Source organism: Candoia aspera, chromosome 1, assembly GCF_035149785.1.
Source record: "Candoia aspera isolate rCanAsp1 chromosome 1, rCanAsp1.hap2, whole genome shotgun sequence".
Classification (NCBI taxonomy): domain Eukaryota; kingdom Metazoa; phylum Chordata; class Lepidosauria; order Squamata; family Boidae; genus Candoia; species Candoia aspera.
In genome coordinates, this window is record NC_086153.1 from 77578948 (window position 1) to 77598230 (window position 19283).

At 37.4% G+C, this 19283-nt stretch overlaps 1 protein-coding gene across 1 annotated transcript in view; it reads left to right on the plus strand.

The window, feature by feature from the left end:
* RPS6KA2 (ribosomal protein S6 kinase A2) overlaps positions 1 to 19283 on the plus strand; it is a 140460-nt gene that overhangs the window by 77127 nt on the left and 44050 nt on the right. The window contains exons 5-10 of the mRNA XM_063307655.1: positions 468 to 547; positions 4774 to 4880; positions 6415 to 6452; positions 6913 to 7055; positions 13125 to 13195; positions 18005 to 18093. Of these exons, the coding sequence (XP_063163725.1) occupies positions 468 to 547; positions 4774 to 4880; positions 6415 to 6452; positions 6913 to 7055; positions 13125 to 13195; positions 18005 to 18093 (528 nt within the window). The remainder of the gene's footprint in view (positions 1 to 467; positions 548 to 4773; positions 4881 to 6414; positions 6453 to 6912; positions 7056 to 13124; positions 13196 to 18004; positions 18094 to 19283) is intronic.

Consider the following 19283-nt stretch of genomic DNA (forward strand, 5'->3'; position numbering starts at 1 on the left):
TTTGGCATATTCATCAAGAAATGCAAAGAAGGCATCTTTTGAAACAGTTCTAGTATTCTGTCACATCTGGAAAAAAGTATTTATTGGAAGATGCTGGGCTATATTTCTGAACCAATCATTTATTTTTCCAGGTCTGGTTTGTGATTTGCCTCTTTCTTTCTTTTTTCTGATAGGGGTCCACCTATCACACTGACTCATAATATATTTTTGACATATCATAATGTGCTAAACCAGACATTATGCTTTGTCATCCATGATGAATAGCTTAATTTTATGAGTAAACCAGCCTATTATTGTTTGTTCAAAAATCCATAGTTAAAATAAACCATGGCTTAATGTAATGTGTGAACTCATTAAAATTATTCATAATAATAATTAAATTATTAGCCACATCCAAGCACACTCAATTACAATCTGTGTAGAGTATTATTATTAAAAATTCAGCATTATCATTTTCTTCACTGTAGCATTTCAAACAGAAGGAAAACTGTATCTTATACTAGATTTCCTACGAGGAGGGGACCTTTTTACCAGACTTTCTAAAGAGGTAAGACCAATAGACTAAATGTTGGTGATTAAAAACAAACCAAAATAATAAATTGCTGCCTTCATATCTCTTCATAGCAGAATCCATCCTTATGATTTCTCCTTTGTTTATGATGTGCAAATTTGGCACTTCATTTTTATGTAGGACTTTTTGAGTGCAATTCATTATATTTTATATATTGGTTTGGTATAGTTGGTTTCACCCACCCTGTCTCAATCTCAGATTTTCTACATCCCTTGGACCAGCTCTTCTCATCCCCCAACCAATATAGTTTTGGGAGTTGAGTGCAACACATTTGGAAAGTGCCAAGCAGGGCCACAACTAGGGGGGCGGCAACCGGGGCATGTGCCCCGGGTGCAGTGCTGGGGGGAGGCGCCAAAATGAGCATGGGGGGGGGGCGCCAAAATGGGTGTGGAATCCATGTTTGCCCCGGGCGACACAGACCCTAGTTGCGGCCCTGGTACCAAGATAGAGAAGGCTGGTATAATCAAATCTTCAAAGTGTATTTATCTGCCCAATGTGTTTTACAATCTGGGTTGCGCTCAAATTTTATCTTTCAGAAACAGGACCATTGTTTTCTTTGACCTAGCTGTCAACTGATATTACCAGCAACCATTTGCAGAAACTAATTTGTCTGCAATCTGTATTTCGAGACTGGATTTAAAAGTCATCACTGTAAACCTGGTCTAATTTGGAACGTCTTTCTTCCCTATCGTCTTTCTCCTGCTTTCAGTATCACCTAATCCAGGGCTCAGCAACCTGCAGCCTGACAGCTGCATGCACCCCCTGAACTCCTTTTTTGTGGTTGCCAGAACAACTTTTGATTCCATTGCCAAATTTTAGCAGCAATACTGCTGAAAATTGTTTCTAGCATTCTGAGGTAGGAAACAAAAAGACTTGAATAGAAGCTTTGAAATTGATTTGATTATAAAAGCAAAGCAAAAGCCCACCCATTCCTCAGAATCAGGAAAAATCCTGGAAGAGCCCAGCCCTACCAGCATGCATGACACACACTTCCCCTTTTGCATCCCTGGTCCCATCCACTGACTCCATACCTCCCCCACACAAATATGTTAAGCATATCCCCACACAAACAAAATTTGGCAACCTCTATTGTAATCTGAAGCAATAAAAAATTGCAGGACTTTCTGGCATTTTGATCAGCACTAATAAAGCTATTGTCCAATTATGGATTTTGGAATAATCTATGCAAGATAGAATGAGAAGGAAAATGATAAGATGGACTCCCTGAATCCTGCTTTCCTTCCTTCCTGCCCAGGTGCTTTGAATGATAGGCAGGAAGTCATCTTCTTGCCCATCCTAAAAACAGAAGTTCCCAAGGAATGAGCATGACCAAAAAGTTCTAAAAGTAGCTAGTAAACAGACTTAGATAATAAGGAAGTGACTGCTGTGTCAAATTTTGCTTCTAACAGCCAGAATACATTCCCTGCTCTTCTCATTTCTATCAGCCCTGGGGGCAAAGCACCATAAAGACTTGGAAAAGTCAGCCATCCCAGAATGTGAATGGTGATTAAAGCACCATCTGAAGAATAATAGAACAGCTGGGAGGAGGAGGAGGAAGGCCTTCTGCTAACAATTTACTGGCAGCAGAGATGGCATTCATTTGATTTCTTGGAACTGGCCAGCCATCAATCATAACCATGTATTTGTTCTAGCATCCAAACACATTTTCTCTAGAAATATACCTTACCATGTGCCACAGAAGAAAAACCATACTTCTCTTCTCCTTCCTCCCTGTTCCTTTGTATGCTATAATCCCTCCCTCCCCGCTACTCCTTTGTATGCTATAATCTGCATAATCTATGCAAAGTGTTCAAAAGAGATACCTTTGCAACATGCAGGAGCACCTCTTTTTGCATTGCTCAAGCATCCTTGTCATTTGCAAAGTTGAGAGGGCTGCTACGGAAGCTGCTCCCCACTCTCTCCTGATGTGTGTGCAAAGTATCTGTGTGTGCACATGCGTGGAGAGACAGACTAGAGCAGTTTCTGGACAGCTGGGTGAGCCTTGCAAACAATGCATGTTTTGTAACAGTTCAAAAAGTGGTGCTTTACACATTCCCACATTGCCAAGCACCTTTTGAATGCAATGTACAAAGGAATATAAATAATTGAGCTCCACAATTTACAGATGACGATACCAATCTAATATTTTAGGTTTAGCACTGGCTTCTGTTAAAAAAATTATTTGTTCAATTGGGCAAAATAGGGTATTAATTACTCTTTTTGAAACATAATGTTCACAATGCAACTCTATCTCTAGTTAAAAATAAGTCCCATAGAATTCAGTTGGGCTTAATTCCCAGGAATACTATGCATTCATTTGCATTTTAGATTTGGTACTAATTCTACCTGCCTGCCTGCTTCCCTTCTGTCTGCCTACTATGTTTTAGTTATTAGGTGGGTTATTTTTCTATCTTAATTTCTATTTTAATATCTTTATTCACAGATAGGTCAGATCTGACCTTTCTTCCTGTCCAACCCTCCCTTTACTACTGATTTCATGGCATTCTTCCTATGCCTTCTAAATACTGACCTGTGAGAGTATTTCATGGGAGTGAGTTTCAGCCTTCCCCTGCTGTGGGAAATGATGTTTCAGTGGCTGTATACCATATGCTAGGCTACTACTCTAAATGCAATAGTTGTCCACCTGGGTTTTCAGCCACAGGTGGTTAGTAGCCAGTCAATCTGCCTCTAATGACTGTTTCATTATCTTTTGGTGGGAAAGAAAAAAAGATCTAAATCTACCAATATAAGTTGGGTTAAATGTATCAAGGCTCTCACTATTCACTATTACTACCACAACCACTGTTACTGCTAATAATAATAATAATAATACAGTCACCTTTTTCTCACCTGTCTATGTGGCTTTTCAGAGCTTCCAGTCTGGGTAAACCACAGTGATTACTCAGCTTTTATTTCTTTCTAAGCAGCTGTGCCAATACCAAGTGAGTAGTGTCATTATCTTAGAGCAGATGGACTTTAACAGTCTCGTCCCAGATGCCTTTTCTTTGACCACAGTGGAACTGCCTGCTGGTTTTCTTCCTGTGGCTTTCAATTTCCTCAGCAACCGAGATCATCAAAGAGTAAGACACAGTCATCCCATAGTTATTCCTTAAATGCACCCTATCCACTTCATTTTTCCATAAGAAAACAAAGGGTACAAACTTCATAAAATGCCTGATGAAACCCAAACAATCTCCAAAATATTCTTTTCAATTGATCCTTGCTGGCTGCTTCCTACATATATCTAGAAAATGTTGTCTGAGGGTGGAGAAAACCAACAGATCCTTTCTGTTTTAGCATGAGGATTAATCGCAGATAATTGTAATACTGGAAAATAAACCACTATGTAAGTTTTAAGCTCAAAAATATTGGTTGTATAAAGAACACAGGATTGGAGAGAGCAAACTGCAAGTTTATTTTGAAAAGGAAGTATGACTTCTTCAACATGATGTCTTGAATTTTCTTCTGCTTTTTTTGTATATTTAGAGGACTTCCCCTGTAATTTTTTAAAAACAGGAACCATACCAAATACAATCTTATGAATGGTTAAGCCAATTAGTTCATTTTATGGGGCATTTTGCAGATCATGTTGTGAAAAACTGATTTCTGCTGGCTTGGAGAAAACAGCATCAAACCTATTTGGCTTTTGTTTTCTAAATCTTTACAGCTATTGTGTGTTAACAGTAAACTTATTGGGTAAGATTTAAAAAGGAATATTCTGCAATCAGTTATAGGAGAATTGGCATATTTAGTTTTGTGTATGAAACAGGGTGCAATACACAATTGTGCTACATACAATAAATTCCTCTCTAAATGGTTTTTAGACCATTCCACTTAGCCTGATATTGTCAACAATGACTGGTAGTAGCTGTCCACAGTTTCAGGCAGAAATTTGTCCAGCTTTATCTGTAGATGTCAAATCTATTGCATTGCTTATTACTTTGCTACAGTCCCTCTGCCTAATTTAATTCCTTCTAATTCTAAATTGCTTTTCTTCTGTTTGTTGAACTAATGTTTTGTCATTTTTTCTTTAAAAAAATCCATAGGATTAATCTAAATATAGCCTTGAAATTAACAGAACTTAAGTCACAACCATTCTAAATTCCATTGACTTTAATGGATTCCCTCTAAATATGACTGAATCTAGCTTCATATAAATAAGCGTGCTCCTGTATATTATTTTTCCATTTTTCCTTTTCCAGGTAATGTTTACAGAAGAAGATGTTAAGTTCTACTTAGCTGAGCTGGCCTTGGCTTTAGATCATCTTCATGGTCTGGGTATTATTTACAGAGATTTGAAACCAGAAAAGTAAGTTAATGCAGAAACATGTTATTTTAAATGATGTTGGTTTGTTTTAGTCACCAAATGTATATGGAATTATGCAGGATTTCCTCATCATTTTACCTCCTAAATTGCCTAACCTGAAAAGAACAGGCTGAATTCCCCACAAACAAGCAAAAAATGTGCCCCACCCACTCTGATGATGCTGTGACATCTCCATCCTCAGTTGACAGAAAGATAGTTACCTCTGTTGTGAACACTGTACTTTGTGGTGTATTCAGAACAGAAGCTAGAGAACATGCAAGTATGTATAATGATCAGTAGGCTTGTAACATAAAGCAATCCTTGTTAGTCAGTTAAGCAGTTTCACATATTGTAGTGTCAAGAAAAGAAATATATTGCATCATCTGGTCAAGAGTAAGATAGATGATGGGACAGAGATTATTGAAACTTAGTGGAAGCTCTATTAGGATATTTGTTTCAAGAGTCTAAGTGATAAAAATATCATCAGTATATCCCAGGTAGAGGGGATTATTTCAGGAGCAGGTTCTGAAAAGACATTTTTTAAAATTGCCTGTGAAAACATAAGCATATTGTGAATTGTTATGAGACATACCGATCTGAAGAAATACATTTCATTAAAAGTTAAAGTCATTGTCCTTAGCCCTCAAACTGCTCTCTTGTTGTATGAGAGAAGTCTGTCCATGATGGAAAGCTCACCATGTTCTTCCCATATTTGGCACTGACCATACTTTTGCCTCCATTTCCTGGTCCATGCTGACCAATTTACAGTAAATACCTTTAATTTTTCAGAATATGCTGCTTTTCCATTTGCTGAGCATCATCTAAATTACCAATGACAACTTCACTGTCTCTTTTAGAAAAAAAATTAGAATGGCTGATAGGTATTAGAAAGAAAGAAGAATGTAGATTCACGTTTTCTTTCTTACAGAAGGATTAAAGTGCTGCTGGTGTTCTCCTCTGAATTACCTACAGATCAGGGGATTGCAGAACTGGATTGTTCTCTTAAATATAGTGTCATTGAGAAGCAGGGACTGAATACAATACATGCAAGTAGCGTACAACCATTATTCATGGAAGCAAGCTTTGTCAAAAGGCAACACCAGGAGGAGAAAATAGTATTTATTAAATAATAGTAGTGATAACTGTTAGTCTGTTAGTGTTGATTATTCATTCACTTTCAACAGTCTGTTCGCAGCCTACCAAAGTTTTACAGAAGATCATTTCCCTTCAAGTTAATTTTCATGACAAGAGATAATTACATCTGAAAAAGAGGCAGTGCAGTTTTATTTTTCAGGCAGTCTTTTTCAAACAATAAATCTTGGGATGGAGGAATTATATATCTCTCCTTAACCTCATTCCTAATGGATGAATATAAACAAATTTGAAGAATGGATCACTACACATAAGGGAAGGAGGAATGGAGAGGAAAATCAAGAATATTGTTTTTCATTGTAGGCAATTAAATTAAAGTTCTAGGTATCAATGACATTGTCTGCTTTGGTTTAATATAAGAACTTTCCATTGTATTGTCTTCTAGTATTCTTCTAGATGAAGAAGGACACATTAAGATTACAGGTAAGGAGCACATTTCTACTGCAGCTGTATCTGTATTATCTATCATATATCCACTTGATGACAGAGCATCTAGCACATCTGGGTTGCCATCAGGACCCCAGGCTTATTACGAAGTTGACCTCATTGCTGCTTTAATTTTAGCACTCCAAGCAGTGTGAAGCAGCCATGATATCAAAGCCTCCAAAAATATTCTGAAATGGTGCATAGAAACTACTCATCTGAGCAACTTGGAATGTTGCCTCTGCAGCCAGATAAATTCATGGGTTCCGGAGAGGTGTTTGCTTAGGAAGACATGGTCAGTCTTTAGTCCCAGGAATATATGGGACTGATGTGAATTAAAGTCCAAAACTGAGCACAAGATAGATAAGTATGGATGGATGTACTTTTGGTGCCCTAAGTTATACTTTATTTGGAATATCCAAGTTTACTAAAATTATATAATATATTTGACTTTTTTTAGATTTTGGCCTGAGCAAGGAAGCCATTGATCATGACAAGAGAGCTTATTCATTTTGTGGGACAATAGAATACATGGCTCCAGAGGTGGTCAACCGGCGAGGACACACACAGAGTGCAGATTGGTGGTCCTTTGGTGTCCTAATGGTAAGGGAAGAACTCTTTTGCAATTCACTGATTGATTGACTCATCAATAAGAGAATATAAACTCATTGTGAGGAGCATACTTATGAGCTTGGGAGTTTTTTGTATTTCTATGACTCCTCTCTAGCATTTACCACCACTGTGGATTAGATCTAGGCTTTGTTTAGATCCATGGATTCCAATGACTGTACATTTAAGTATGACTAAATCTGGGCCCAGCCCTATTAAATTCCCTTAGACTGATCAGGGCATTTGTTCTTCAACCCAGTATGGAGGCAAAGTCTTAAGCAGAACTTTTTCCACACCCTAGGAACTCTTTCAAGTAGAGTTGCTCAGGATTAAATCCAGGGTCTGTTTCATGCAAAATGTACTTCCATTAAGCTGGGATATCCGTATCTAAATATAATTATAGAGTAAAAATTGACTGCAGGTGTTTAGAGCCATTTCCTGTACTGTGTTAACATCAATCCTCTTTCATTCATCTTGATTTCAGCCCTTGTAGCTCCTGCAGTCCAGATATTCATGACTTTTCAGTCCATAATTATACAATTGACATAATTTAACTAGCATAATGCATGTAATTTGCAGTTTTTCACAGTTGTGTGGGTAGTTTGGGAGGTACCAGACATTGGCATCTCCAAGGGTACGATGGTCATTCTTTATCCTGGATGAAAAGCTGCCATCAACCTACAAAGAAAAACTGTACTAGAATCTTCCTGAATCTTGTTGCTCCAGTATTTAATTTTGCGTGGAGGAAAGGTATACCCTTAGGTAGGAGTACTATCAGCATGTGCCTGCTAAGGCATTCTCATCTGTGAAATCAGCAGTACAGTAATTCATTGATGGTAATAGTACGGTGTAGGAGGTTGTACCATCCAGACCGCTAAGGTTTTCATTCCCTTTATCTGAACATCTTGGCAACTAGCTATTGCTAAAACAGAATGTTTATTCATTAATTTAGATAATATATTAAATAGGATTTTTTTCAGGCTTTTGTGTACTTACTTTCCTTTTAATTCCAGTTACTTATTTTCTCTTCCATAGCCAGGTTTTCATCAAGCCTCTTGGTATGTCACACAAGGCTGAATGCTGTATTGTCTTCTTCTTCCATATGGGCTTCCTACAGAGTGAACCTTAAGCTGGGTTTGCACATTGTCCTAGCCCTGGTTTGTTTAAGAAATATCTAGGAAAAAAATAGAATCTGTACAGAAATAATAATGGCTGGTTTCAAATAATCTACTAAAGCCAAATCAAATAAACAGCATTATGGTTTAGTGTGATGTGCCTTAGTCTTAGAGATGAGGCTTGTTCCTAAGCTGTTCTTACAGAACTTTGCACCCTGGTACTCCTTCCCCTGCCCATCTTGATACTAATTCTTTTGCTGAGGAGTTGGCTGTAGAACGTGCCATCTTCTCATCAGGTCACTTTTCCCCAGCTCTCAACTTTTTTTATTGGGATTGAGTTGTCCCTGCTGTTTTCCCACTGCGCCCTCTTCTACGGAGGCTGTCCACACTGCAAACTTGTACAATCTCATTTTTTTTACATCTGATACGATTTGGAATAGAAGAGCAAAAGCATGTCTGCTTCTGCCGCAGCTATGGCTCATTAGGGAAGCACAGCGTCACCATCCATAACATGCTGTTGCTAGGAAACGAGAGAGCTTTATTTTATAGACAGTTGAATTAATGTAAAAAGAATGGTCAAAAGACAGGAATTAAATTGCCTGAGACTGGTCTTTTAAGGATTATGAAGTGGCTAACCAGTCATTCAGAAATTGGGAGTTCCTGATAGAGGAACTGGAAATTCAAGTATATGGGGAAGAAAATAAGGCTTTGGTGCCTTACCATAAGAAGGACAAAGGAGGCCAGTTAGAAGGCAGAGATGTTAAGGAGCAGCCTGGTATAGCCTGGACCACTTTCAGCCTGGTGCAGCTGAAAGTGGTCTAAGTCTCTGTAAGTTGACCATATTTTTCTATTTCTGATTTCTAGTCCCTTGCAAGATATGTCCTCCGTTTCTAAGGCTGAGGCCAACCACAGGAGGGTGTGTTAATGGCTGGGGAGTTGGCTTAGTGTTAGATTATATGGATTTTCATGCAGAAGGTAATGTGGTCTTTCTCCTAATACCACTATATAAGACCAAAAATGCTACTGCTTAAAATGCTGAAGCATCACTTCCAGTTAGCTTTAAAGGGCTAGATCAGCCTTTCTCAACCTTTTGACCCTGGAGGAACTCTTGAAATATTTTTTCAGGCCTCAGGGAACCCCTGCACATTCACACTCAAAATATAGGCCAGAAGTTACATAATTATTATATTTGTTTCATGGGTAGGCCTGTATATATATGCATGAACAGTGTTCTTAAACTAAAAATAATGAAACTTACCTCTTTAATATGAAGTTGCCCAAATTTGAAATATTTTTTTAAATAAATAGTACTCTCCCAGGCAACCCCAAGTGACCTGTTGTGGAACCCTGGTTGAGAAACCCTGGGCTAGACAACCCATGGTCTCGCTTAAATACTATTTTAGAATATATATTCAGTAGCACTCATTCATTCAGATGTGTTTAACCCAGAAAAGCAACAGCCTACTTCTCAGCATTCACAAGTACCCATCAGTAATAAGAGCCAATTAAGGCAACATTTTACTCCCTTCCCCCATTTTTTTTTAAGGTGGAGGAGTCATAATAAAGCATCTTCATGAAGTTTTAATGATCATTTGGGTAAAAGGCTTATCTTCTGTAATGCCTGGAAGCTTTTTTCTCTTCAAACCTCTCTGTTGTGCACATCCTGAAATGCCTTTCAGGAGTCTGCTGGGTGCTGTATAATTTATGCAGTCAAGTCTTCTTACTGTATTTCAACGCCCCCCTCCCCCAGTAAAAACTTCATTCACTCTGTTTCATCCTCTGTGAATCCTGATGGAGCCTTTATTCATAGCAACACCCACAGCCACAAACAGTACTGGGTTTCTTTTTATGGAAGGGACCTTAGACAGTATCAGACAGCACCTGATACCAGATTACAGAAATTGCAACCATAACTTCTATATTATTTGAGAACTGGAGGAAATGCCAAAATCTTGGACAGAAATGAACAAGAGACAGATAGTCAGACAGACAGACAGACACATTCATTCTTAAGTGGACATGAAGAAGGCTTTCAGGAAGAGGTTGTAAAGGAATTTAAACAGATTTTTTTTAAAAAGTAGCTAAACATCAGCATAACTCAAAATAAACTCTAATCTTCTTTGTGTGAGGGAGAAAATCAAAATATGTCACTTAACTCCTTGAAATAAGAATGGTCTTCCATGTTGCCACTATACATGTGTGTTTCACATTATTCTCCCAATGACATTCAGATGTCTGTAGCTACTGAGCATGGTTAGATTTTGTTGAGCTGTTTAAGGGGCTTTCCCCCCTTTATCGTCTCCACTTCCCTCCATATTTTGTACTTCAACAAACTTTGGGAATCCTGCTAATAATATTTATTTTTCATGTATAGATACAATTTGGTCTACATCAGAGTCGTATTTAGAAAATCTGTTATTAATATATAGGCTTGTGTTTTTATGCCCATAAAATTAGGCCACATATGGATTTCATAGTCTCTTTCATGATGTTTTTCTTCATATGTGGCTTTAATCAATGTACAATGTAAGAGGAACTTTAAAAATTATTCATAATAATATTATGCAAGAGTAGCTAGAATTATTTTAGCTAATGTTCCTCAGGTAATTGCTATTACTATATATGGGCAGGTAGATCTTGTGTGTTGAAAGAAATGTCATTTTCATCATTCTGCTACAAAGATGATTATTTCTCCCCCTCCTCCCCTCCCCAGATTTCCCATCAATTGGCTTACGCTGTTAGGTGATTTTCTTGGCAAAGCCTACAATTTTGTTGAAGTGCTGGAACTGCATATCCTTTTAAGAAAGTTTCTCCAAAATAATCTTGAGGTTTTCCATGTTATCTTTCTGCCCTCCCTTTTTAAGGATTTTCATACATTCAAAATATTGACAAGCACTGGATATTTTATTTTTTTCCTCCAGTAGATCTTTTCTTCAAAATGTGAGGACTACTTTTTTGAGAGGCTAGAGAAGAATTCAAGTTCCACTCATTATCTTTTTCATAGTGTGGACGTCACAGAGTACTGTAATTAAATACTAAGTGAAAGGCAGAAGCTTTTATCCTCATCTTGTCTACTATAAAAAAGAGAGAAATGAATGCTAAGCCTATGAAGGTTCCTTCATTTCAAAATAAAGGTTTCCCACTATGTCTGAGTGGGCCCATTACTTTGAAGCATAAGTAGCTACAACAGTGGACTCAGGCCGCTTGCTGTATCAAATAAATTACATTTTTAGTTCAATCAGGAAAAAATGAGAGTGCTTTTGGAGTTAATGTGGTTCTTCTTGCCATCATTTTGGGTTTGGTTCTGCTTTTTTAAATTATCTATCAATGCAAATCTAGAATTACTGTTCCTTGGGGACTGTAGTTTCTCTTTTATTGCTTTCATTTACTGAAATGGAACTGAAAGATGTACTCTGAGCTATTTAAATTAAATTTAGTATCTAATTATAATTTGTTTTAATCAAAGTAGAGCAGATGTTGGCACTCCATTGATATGCTTAAACTGACATATAGAAAACAAAATGACTGAAAGATGAGTGAGTGGTCTTAAGACAAAAAAAGAAAAGAGGAACAGACTTTTTCAGGAACAGTGTTCCCTAACCTGGTATACGTTAGTTTGTTGAGCAAGTACCATCATTCCAAACAGGCAGTTCGCAGTGCTAATGGGGCTGATAGAAGTTGTAGTTCGACATACCTGGTGGGCATCAACTGGAAACCATTGTTCTACCAATTCTGATTACTTTTACTGTTTTGGTACATGACGTTCTTTATGGCTTTGAAGGAGATGCATTCTTTTGTGGAAGACGCAACATCTTTCTCACAAAATTCTGTTGCAGACAATGCTCCACATGGGATGCTGATTTGAATAGAATACTATTTTATCATTTGTTTTTTGTGCAAAAAAGGTATAGCAAGAATGGACGTCTGAAGCCTCAGGACCACATGCAATTACTGAAAATTAATGCTAGTTTTCATTCCATTGTTAGGAAGGGAACAAACCAAAACCATAGCATACTAAAGCAGGCATAGCATTTTAATTCCATCCAAAATCCACTAAAAAGAAAAGAAACTTCACAGTACACTCTGGTCCTGCCCATTTGTGTGGCATTTCTCACTCATCTTACATAAGTGCCCCCTATAGTGTCAGCATTGCCACAATTCTGCTCCCAGCCATCAAAAAGTTGCTCAACTTCCGTTACAATATGAATCTTGAAGTTAAGCAGGAAGACAGACTTAAGCATTCTGCTGGATAGCTGCTGATATTATGTTTTCTCCTGAACTATTTAAATTCAGTTAAAATATTGGCTATTCTTATTCCTAGCAGCAGAATTCTCTGTATCATGTTTAATTTATGGCAACCAGACAACTTACTTGATGCTTGTCTATTTGATGCTTGTTTATTTCTTTCCTTCTCAATCATTCTTTTAAACATTTAATGAAGTGGATGGGTTAAAGGTTCCCTGCTTTTTATTGTTTCCTACATTTGAAGTGTTAAATTTTACTTGATGCATTACTGAGGAAATCTTTTGTAGCTGGCTGGCTGACAGTCATGAGACCCACAGAACTTCAGCACTATGCCTTTTTGGGTAATTTCTGTACATTTCCATGGGACTTGTGCAGAAGATATTTTTACTGTATGATGAGGCACACAACTGTGTGTTCATTGAATGCTTTTATTATTAGATCATCATAAGGTTAGAAGAGCCTTACTATTCACACCAAAAGTCCAGTGAATCTATTATGCTCTTTTAAATAGTGGCCCTCAACTGGGAGGTCAAGAGATTTTTCCTTATGTTCATATATGTTCCACATATGGGATTAGTAGGGATACTAATCTGTATGGAGAATGAATGAACATTCTACATTATTAGCATAAATACAGCAGACTATATGCCTTTTTTATATTTACACTGGTTCTTAGAATTTCTATTTTCTTCTCTCTTTAAAGTTTGAAATGTTGACAGGGTCACTGCCATTCCAGGGAAAAGACAGAAAGGAGACAATGGCACTCATTCTCAAGTGAGTAGCAAACTCCCAACTTGTATATCTGCCTATAGCTTATGTTCTTTTACTCAGAATAAACTTTTTGGGTTAAATAGATTGTCTTGTAGAAAATATGAGAAATGACATTTCAAATGTATCTAAAACACATCTGCTAGTAGCAGAGGGACCATTCTTAATTAAGAGCTGAAAACTCCAGCAGTTTATTAAAAGTCAAATCCACCTCTAATTCCAATTTGCATTTTAAATTATGGAAATATTCTGGGATGTCCCCTATGCCCAATAGACTTTCCACTGCCCTACCAGGGAGCTTAGTATTACTGCCTAAACCTAAGGCACAATCTATTGCATTATGAGTTAGATGTTCAAAACTTTAGTGAGGAGCTCAATGATTAGCTATGTGAAGTCTTGCCTTTGTCAGGAATAGATGAGAAATGTGATCTAGCAGAATTGTTAAATTATAGTAGCTACCTTTGCACCTGCAAAATAAATAAATAAATAAGAGAAATATGCATGCAGATAGGAGTGCTAACTAGATTGAGAAGCAACCAGTTCCAAAACCAGTTCCATCTTCTTCCAGCCCCACCCCGACTCCCTTTCCAACACAGCTATTTGAGCACATGCCTCATTAAACAAAGTTAATCTGTCCCTGTTCTCTCTACTTCCTCACTCCCAAGATGCAGAGAAGACTGGCTACGGTGCCCTTCAATCCTACATTTAGCTATATGCAACCTAATAAAGATATGATTGCTCCAAGTTGTATAGTGCCCTCACCTCCCAACACCTTGCAAGAAGTAGATGAGATGCCCTTTATGCCCTTCAGGAAGACCTGGAACACACACCCACACAAAATTAAGATGAACTGGGCCAAACTACATAGATAACCTTCCTACCCACACATCAACATCTTAATTGTTCATAATTTTGCAATATAGTTTCTAACTCAGAAAAGTATTTATTAAAAATATGCACATTGCAGAAAATATGCACAAACATGTTAAATACACACAAAAATATATCTTATGAAAACATTGCTTATAAAAAATAGGCATTCATACCCAATCACACTGTTCCCTTTCAAAGTAAGCAGCATTTTGCAAAATACAGAAATAGAGTAAGAAATAATAAACAAAACATATTAAAGGCAGGAGGTAAGGGATATAAAAAGATAAGGAAAACAAAAGAGGGAAAGGAAATAGGATTGGAAGATGTATATTCTTTAATTTTGGAGAATGGTGAGCTTCAATATTTATCTTGGGCAGTAGGGGTAGAAATTAAACTGTATTAGCACCAAAATACATTCCTGCCTAACTTCTCCATCAATAGGAATTTCCTTGCTGTAATGGCCCTGCATACTGAACCTAACTTTTAAACGAGAACTGTTACAAATTTTAAGTATAAACAGAAGTAGGTATCTATTTATGGTAGAATTTACACCATAATTTATATCTGGAAATAAGGTCAAAAGCAAATCTCAAATCAGTAAAGGTTGTGTATCGGGCAGATTGTGGCTTAGTCATATATTTTTTGACCAGATGCTGCAGAATTAAGAGCATGGTCTAAACTTGAGTGCCCAGCTCTGAAGCCTGCTTGCTCTGAAGCCAGAATGTTTCCTGATTCGACCCACTCAAAGTTTATTATATAAAGGTATGTAAGGATTGCCTACCCTAATAGACTCAGACTCACAAGCAGGAACTTAATGATATCCGATTTATTAAAGAATAGTATGCAAATACAGAGAAAGCTGAGAATGAGCAAAAGCGTGCCAAATACAAACTAAAAACCCTCGGCACCAACGTAATCCCTCCCCTCGCCCTGCCGTTGCAACCCCCCCCCCCCAGGTGCTGGTAACCGTTTCTGCTGATGTCCTGGGAAAGAAACCTTGAACACACGAGATAACCCAAACACATTCCAATCCAGCTGCCAACATATAACAATCCCACGAGATGGAATCCTCCTCCCCTCCCCGACGAAACACGCATCAGCCAAATGACATGCAAAACGTTATGATGCAGCGGTAACATTGGAACGGTGAACATGACAAGGTCCATCATAGAATTTGCTTAATTTGCTGAGAAGGCTAGCAGTCAGAAGACATGATGAAAACTCCTTAATCTCACAGCACTTGGACAGACTCAACCATAGTTTCAACTGGAAAACTGTGAGCATCCTGAACCAAGCCAAATCCAAAAACACCAGAGAATTCCTGGAAGCCTGGCACAAAGCAGCCATCAACAGACACATAGAGGTAAACAACATTTACATACCATTCAAAAGAGACAATAGAAAAGCTAAAAGACCAGAACACCTCCTTGCCAGCAATCAACTAGATATGCAAAGATTAACACTAGGATTAACACCAGATGAACAATCAAACAGCACAATATACCCTAATCAAGGAACTATTAACTCAGTCAATCAACCAAACAGCAAACAACAGCCCAGTCAAAGAACTCCCAAGGAGAGAACAACACCCCTACCAACACAAGCTGGACGAACCATGGTATATAAACAGAGAGCAAGGCCCACTCCCTCTTCACATTGAAGATGTTGCCTAGTCTGGCAATGAAATGTCTGCAAGAAAACAACAAGGCTCAGAGAGCACCAAGGACTCCACAGTTCATCCCTGAGCTAAAAATATTTACTTTGATTGTTGTAATTTGACAGAAAAGACTTTTCAGACCCTCTCTCCCCCTTTGAGTATGGCAAATCAGAATTGGGAAGTTGCCTGACACATGTTTTGGTAACTCTTCTATTGCACTGTCTACTTTGTGTGAATTGGCCCTCTATCTATGTCTTCATTAATTGTAGAGTTAAGTTCCAAAAAGGAGTCATCAAAAGTTCTTAGTAACTCTGTCAGGAAAATGATCACTGTCAGGACATCTGTCAATATAAATTTCTAATAGAAACAGGTGCAAACTTCTAGATATTGCTATATAATCAATGAAAGAAGGCCTCATACCTACCAGTAGGACTATCAACAGATTAATAGCTGTTTATAGATCCATTCAATATCAATAAATCCAGCTTAGTTGCTAGCAATGATTACATGAGCAGAAGGATACAATGACAAAAAGTTATTTAAATAATCCTCTACCTCAGAAAATATGTTATTGACCTGCAAGTGTAGACAAATGGGCAGGATATAAACTCTGATCAATAACAAGATCACATTGGTGAATTTAATTGCAACTGCCTGTACTTATCATTCCAAGGAGTATAATTTAAAGGCCCTGATATTAAGGTTCACTGAAATATTCAACTTACACCCCCACACAATCCACTATGCCCTGCTGTGGACACTGCAGCAAGCCAGAATGTTTTAAATCCCCAGGAAGATAATGAGCTTCCCAAGTTTTCTGGAGTAAGAGTATATTGAAGGTAGAAAAATAATCCATAAATGCAATATCTTTTAACTTAGTTCTCTACCCACTACTGTTCCAAGAGAGCAGCATCAAGATTTGCCTGGGGCCATGAGTTGATGCATCTTCTTGGGAGTAATCCATATGTCCTCTCATACTGACTAAAACTTTTTTTTTCTGCTTGTGGGCTTGATTACCATCAGTTTAATTGATTACTTTGTTTCCTCCTGGGGTAGGATGTTGGAAATGGAAATGGCAGAGATTCTCACCTGATGCAATTGTAATCATGAGACCTGACTGTGCAGTGGCAGCGCTTATCCAGGGTACCATAGACCTGGAAAGCCAACTAGATCTACCTGCTTTATCTAAAAATGTGTTTCTGGAAAGTTGCTGTCCCTCCTTTAAGTTGGCAAATTATTTAAACCAGTAACCAAGTTACCAAATTCAGAAGAGCCCTAACTCTGGCAAAATTTAATGTCTTTGAGAGGACATTTCAGAATATTCCATTCAAATAAAGACTTTCCCACCTGTGTTGAAGGAGCTATTGAAATATTAAGCCATATTTTGTTATATTGCTCATGATAAAGATGCTCAGTTATAGCTAATAATGCCCCCCACCTAGTCAGATTTCCAGGCCACCCAGATTCATTTTATTTACAATTATTACTGTCTGACCCAGTGTTTCTCAACCTTGGCAACTTTAAGATGTGTGGACTTCAACTCCCAGAATTCCCAAGCTAACTTGCTGGCTGGGGAATTCTGGGAGTTGAATTAGATCCATGCATCTTAAGATCCACACATCTTAAAGTTGCTAAGACTGAGAAACCCTGGTCTGACCAATGTAATTTTCTTTCTTTGAATGTGGTTAAGTTTTGCTTTATTATTTGTAAAATGCATTGCACTCTGATACCTATTTTGTTATGAGTTTTGTTACAATTGTGTTTGCTGTCTTTTTTTTTCTTTTTGAATAGTTAATATACACAGTAAAGTTTATTGACTGAGTGTTGAAATGAAAACGTAAAAATATGTACCATAGGAGAAGTGCATACAAAGAATGTATGTTAAAAGAAGCATGCACAAAAATGCATGTGAATGTTCATGTAGAGTTTTTTGTTTTATTGCCAAATTCTAAACAGCATGGCTGAAAGAACTTGGAATCAGAAGAGAAATTCCACAAAAACAAGCTTGACAGAACTGTTCATTGCTAACTCTCTCAAACAGAAAGAATTATGACTTAATATATACAGCCATAGTCAGGAGGGATGGCAAATTCTCTAAATAAGTTGCACAGAGATTTAAATTAAAAAGTTTAATAAAATTATCCTAAGACTCAATCTATAGAAAACTTAGAAGATCCTTTGAGAATTCTACATATTTTGGTGCACGTTTAATCATTTACATATATATGTGGAGATTTAAAAAACAATGCTTTTTATTCCTGCATTAAAATGTCCTGTTTTTTCAGAGCCAAGCTAGGAATGCCACAGTTTTTGAGCATAGAAGCTCAGAGTTTACTGCGAGCTCTTTTCAAGAGGAATCCATCTAACAGATTAGGTATGGGAATTTATTTTATCACTGCATAACACAGTGGCAAATGTCCCCAGCTGTTTTTCTCTTCAGTTAATTTTCATTTAGTCTCATATACGTGATGCAGCTGAACAGTGTATGATGGAGAGCTACAAGGTAATTTCACTTTAATTAATGATGTATTTGGGGCTATTGGAAAGGATGATACACATGAATGGAAGCACAACAGCTAAACACATCATCCAATGACAGATACAGAATACCTGTCAGCAACAGATGCTAGAGACAGAGAGGAGCAGGATCACACAATTGAGCTATATTTCTGTTCTCATATTTTTCCCATTGTAGGAAAAAAAATGCAATTATATTCAGCAAGATGTTTTTCTTTTAGTTCTGGTGCTTGAAATAGAATAAATGAAGCTTGATTTTGGCATGAATGGGTAGGAATGCTTCACTGCAAGTGGTACATTGTTGTCTATCAAATTATGCCCAGAGGCAGTGGGATTCTCACATCCTAATATTCTGCTCCCTGTGAAATCTTTTCCCAGTTGTGACATTAGATAAGAGCGCAACTTTTTAAAAAAACTTTTCCTAATAATTACTGGCCATTTTCTCACAGAATAGTAAAAGTAATTAAGTTAAACAATACTGGTGGTTTTATCATCAAGTGAATGTATCATCTTCTTTGAGTTACATTCAACTCCTGGTGGTTTCATGGATGTGTCCGTGCAATTTTTATTTTACTTATTTGTTCACTTAGGTTTCTAGATCACTCCACTAACAACTGTGAGCAGTTTTCTTAGCATTAAAAGGGGGCTGTTATTACTGTCTTCTAGGAAGTTACTGAAGAGATTATCCTTCAGTGAACAAGGAGTGAATAAAATTTGGAGATCTCATTACATTTTTTTTAAGAACTAGGTATCAGATAGTGGCTGACCCAAAAGCTATTCAGGAGAAGCAATGCAGAAATGGAAAGAATGGATTTCTAGATGGGCAAGCTGTGTGCCACATTTTGGATTTTTGTAATAACAATACTATTAAATTTATTGTTCACAATTTCAATTTCATAAATTTGGAATGGAAATAGGAAATAGGAAGAGAAATATCTTGCTGAGGAGGGCATTCCCCCCACCCCATCTTCCCATTGAAATAATCCCTGGACACAGTAGACTTAGTTCAGAGAACTGGAAACATTTCCTTCTGTGTCAAAGCTATAT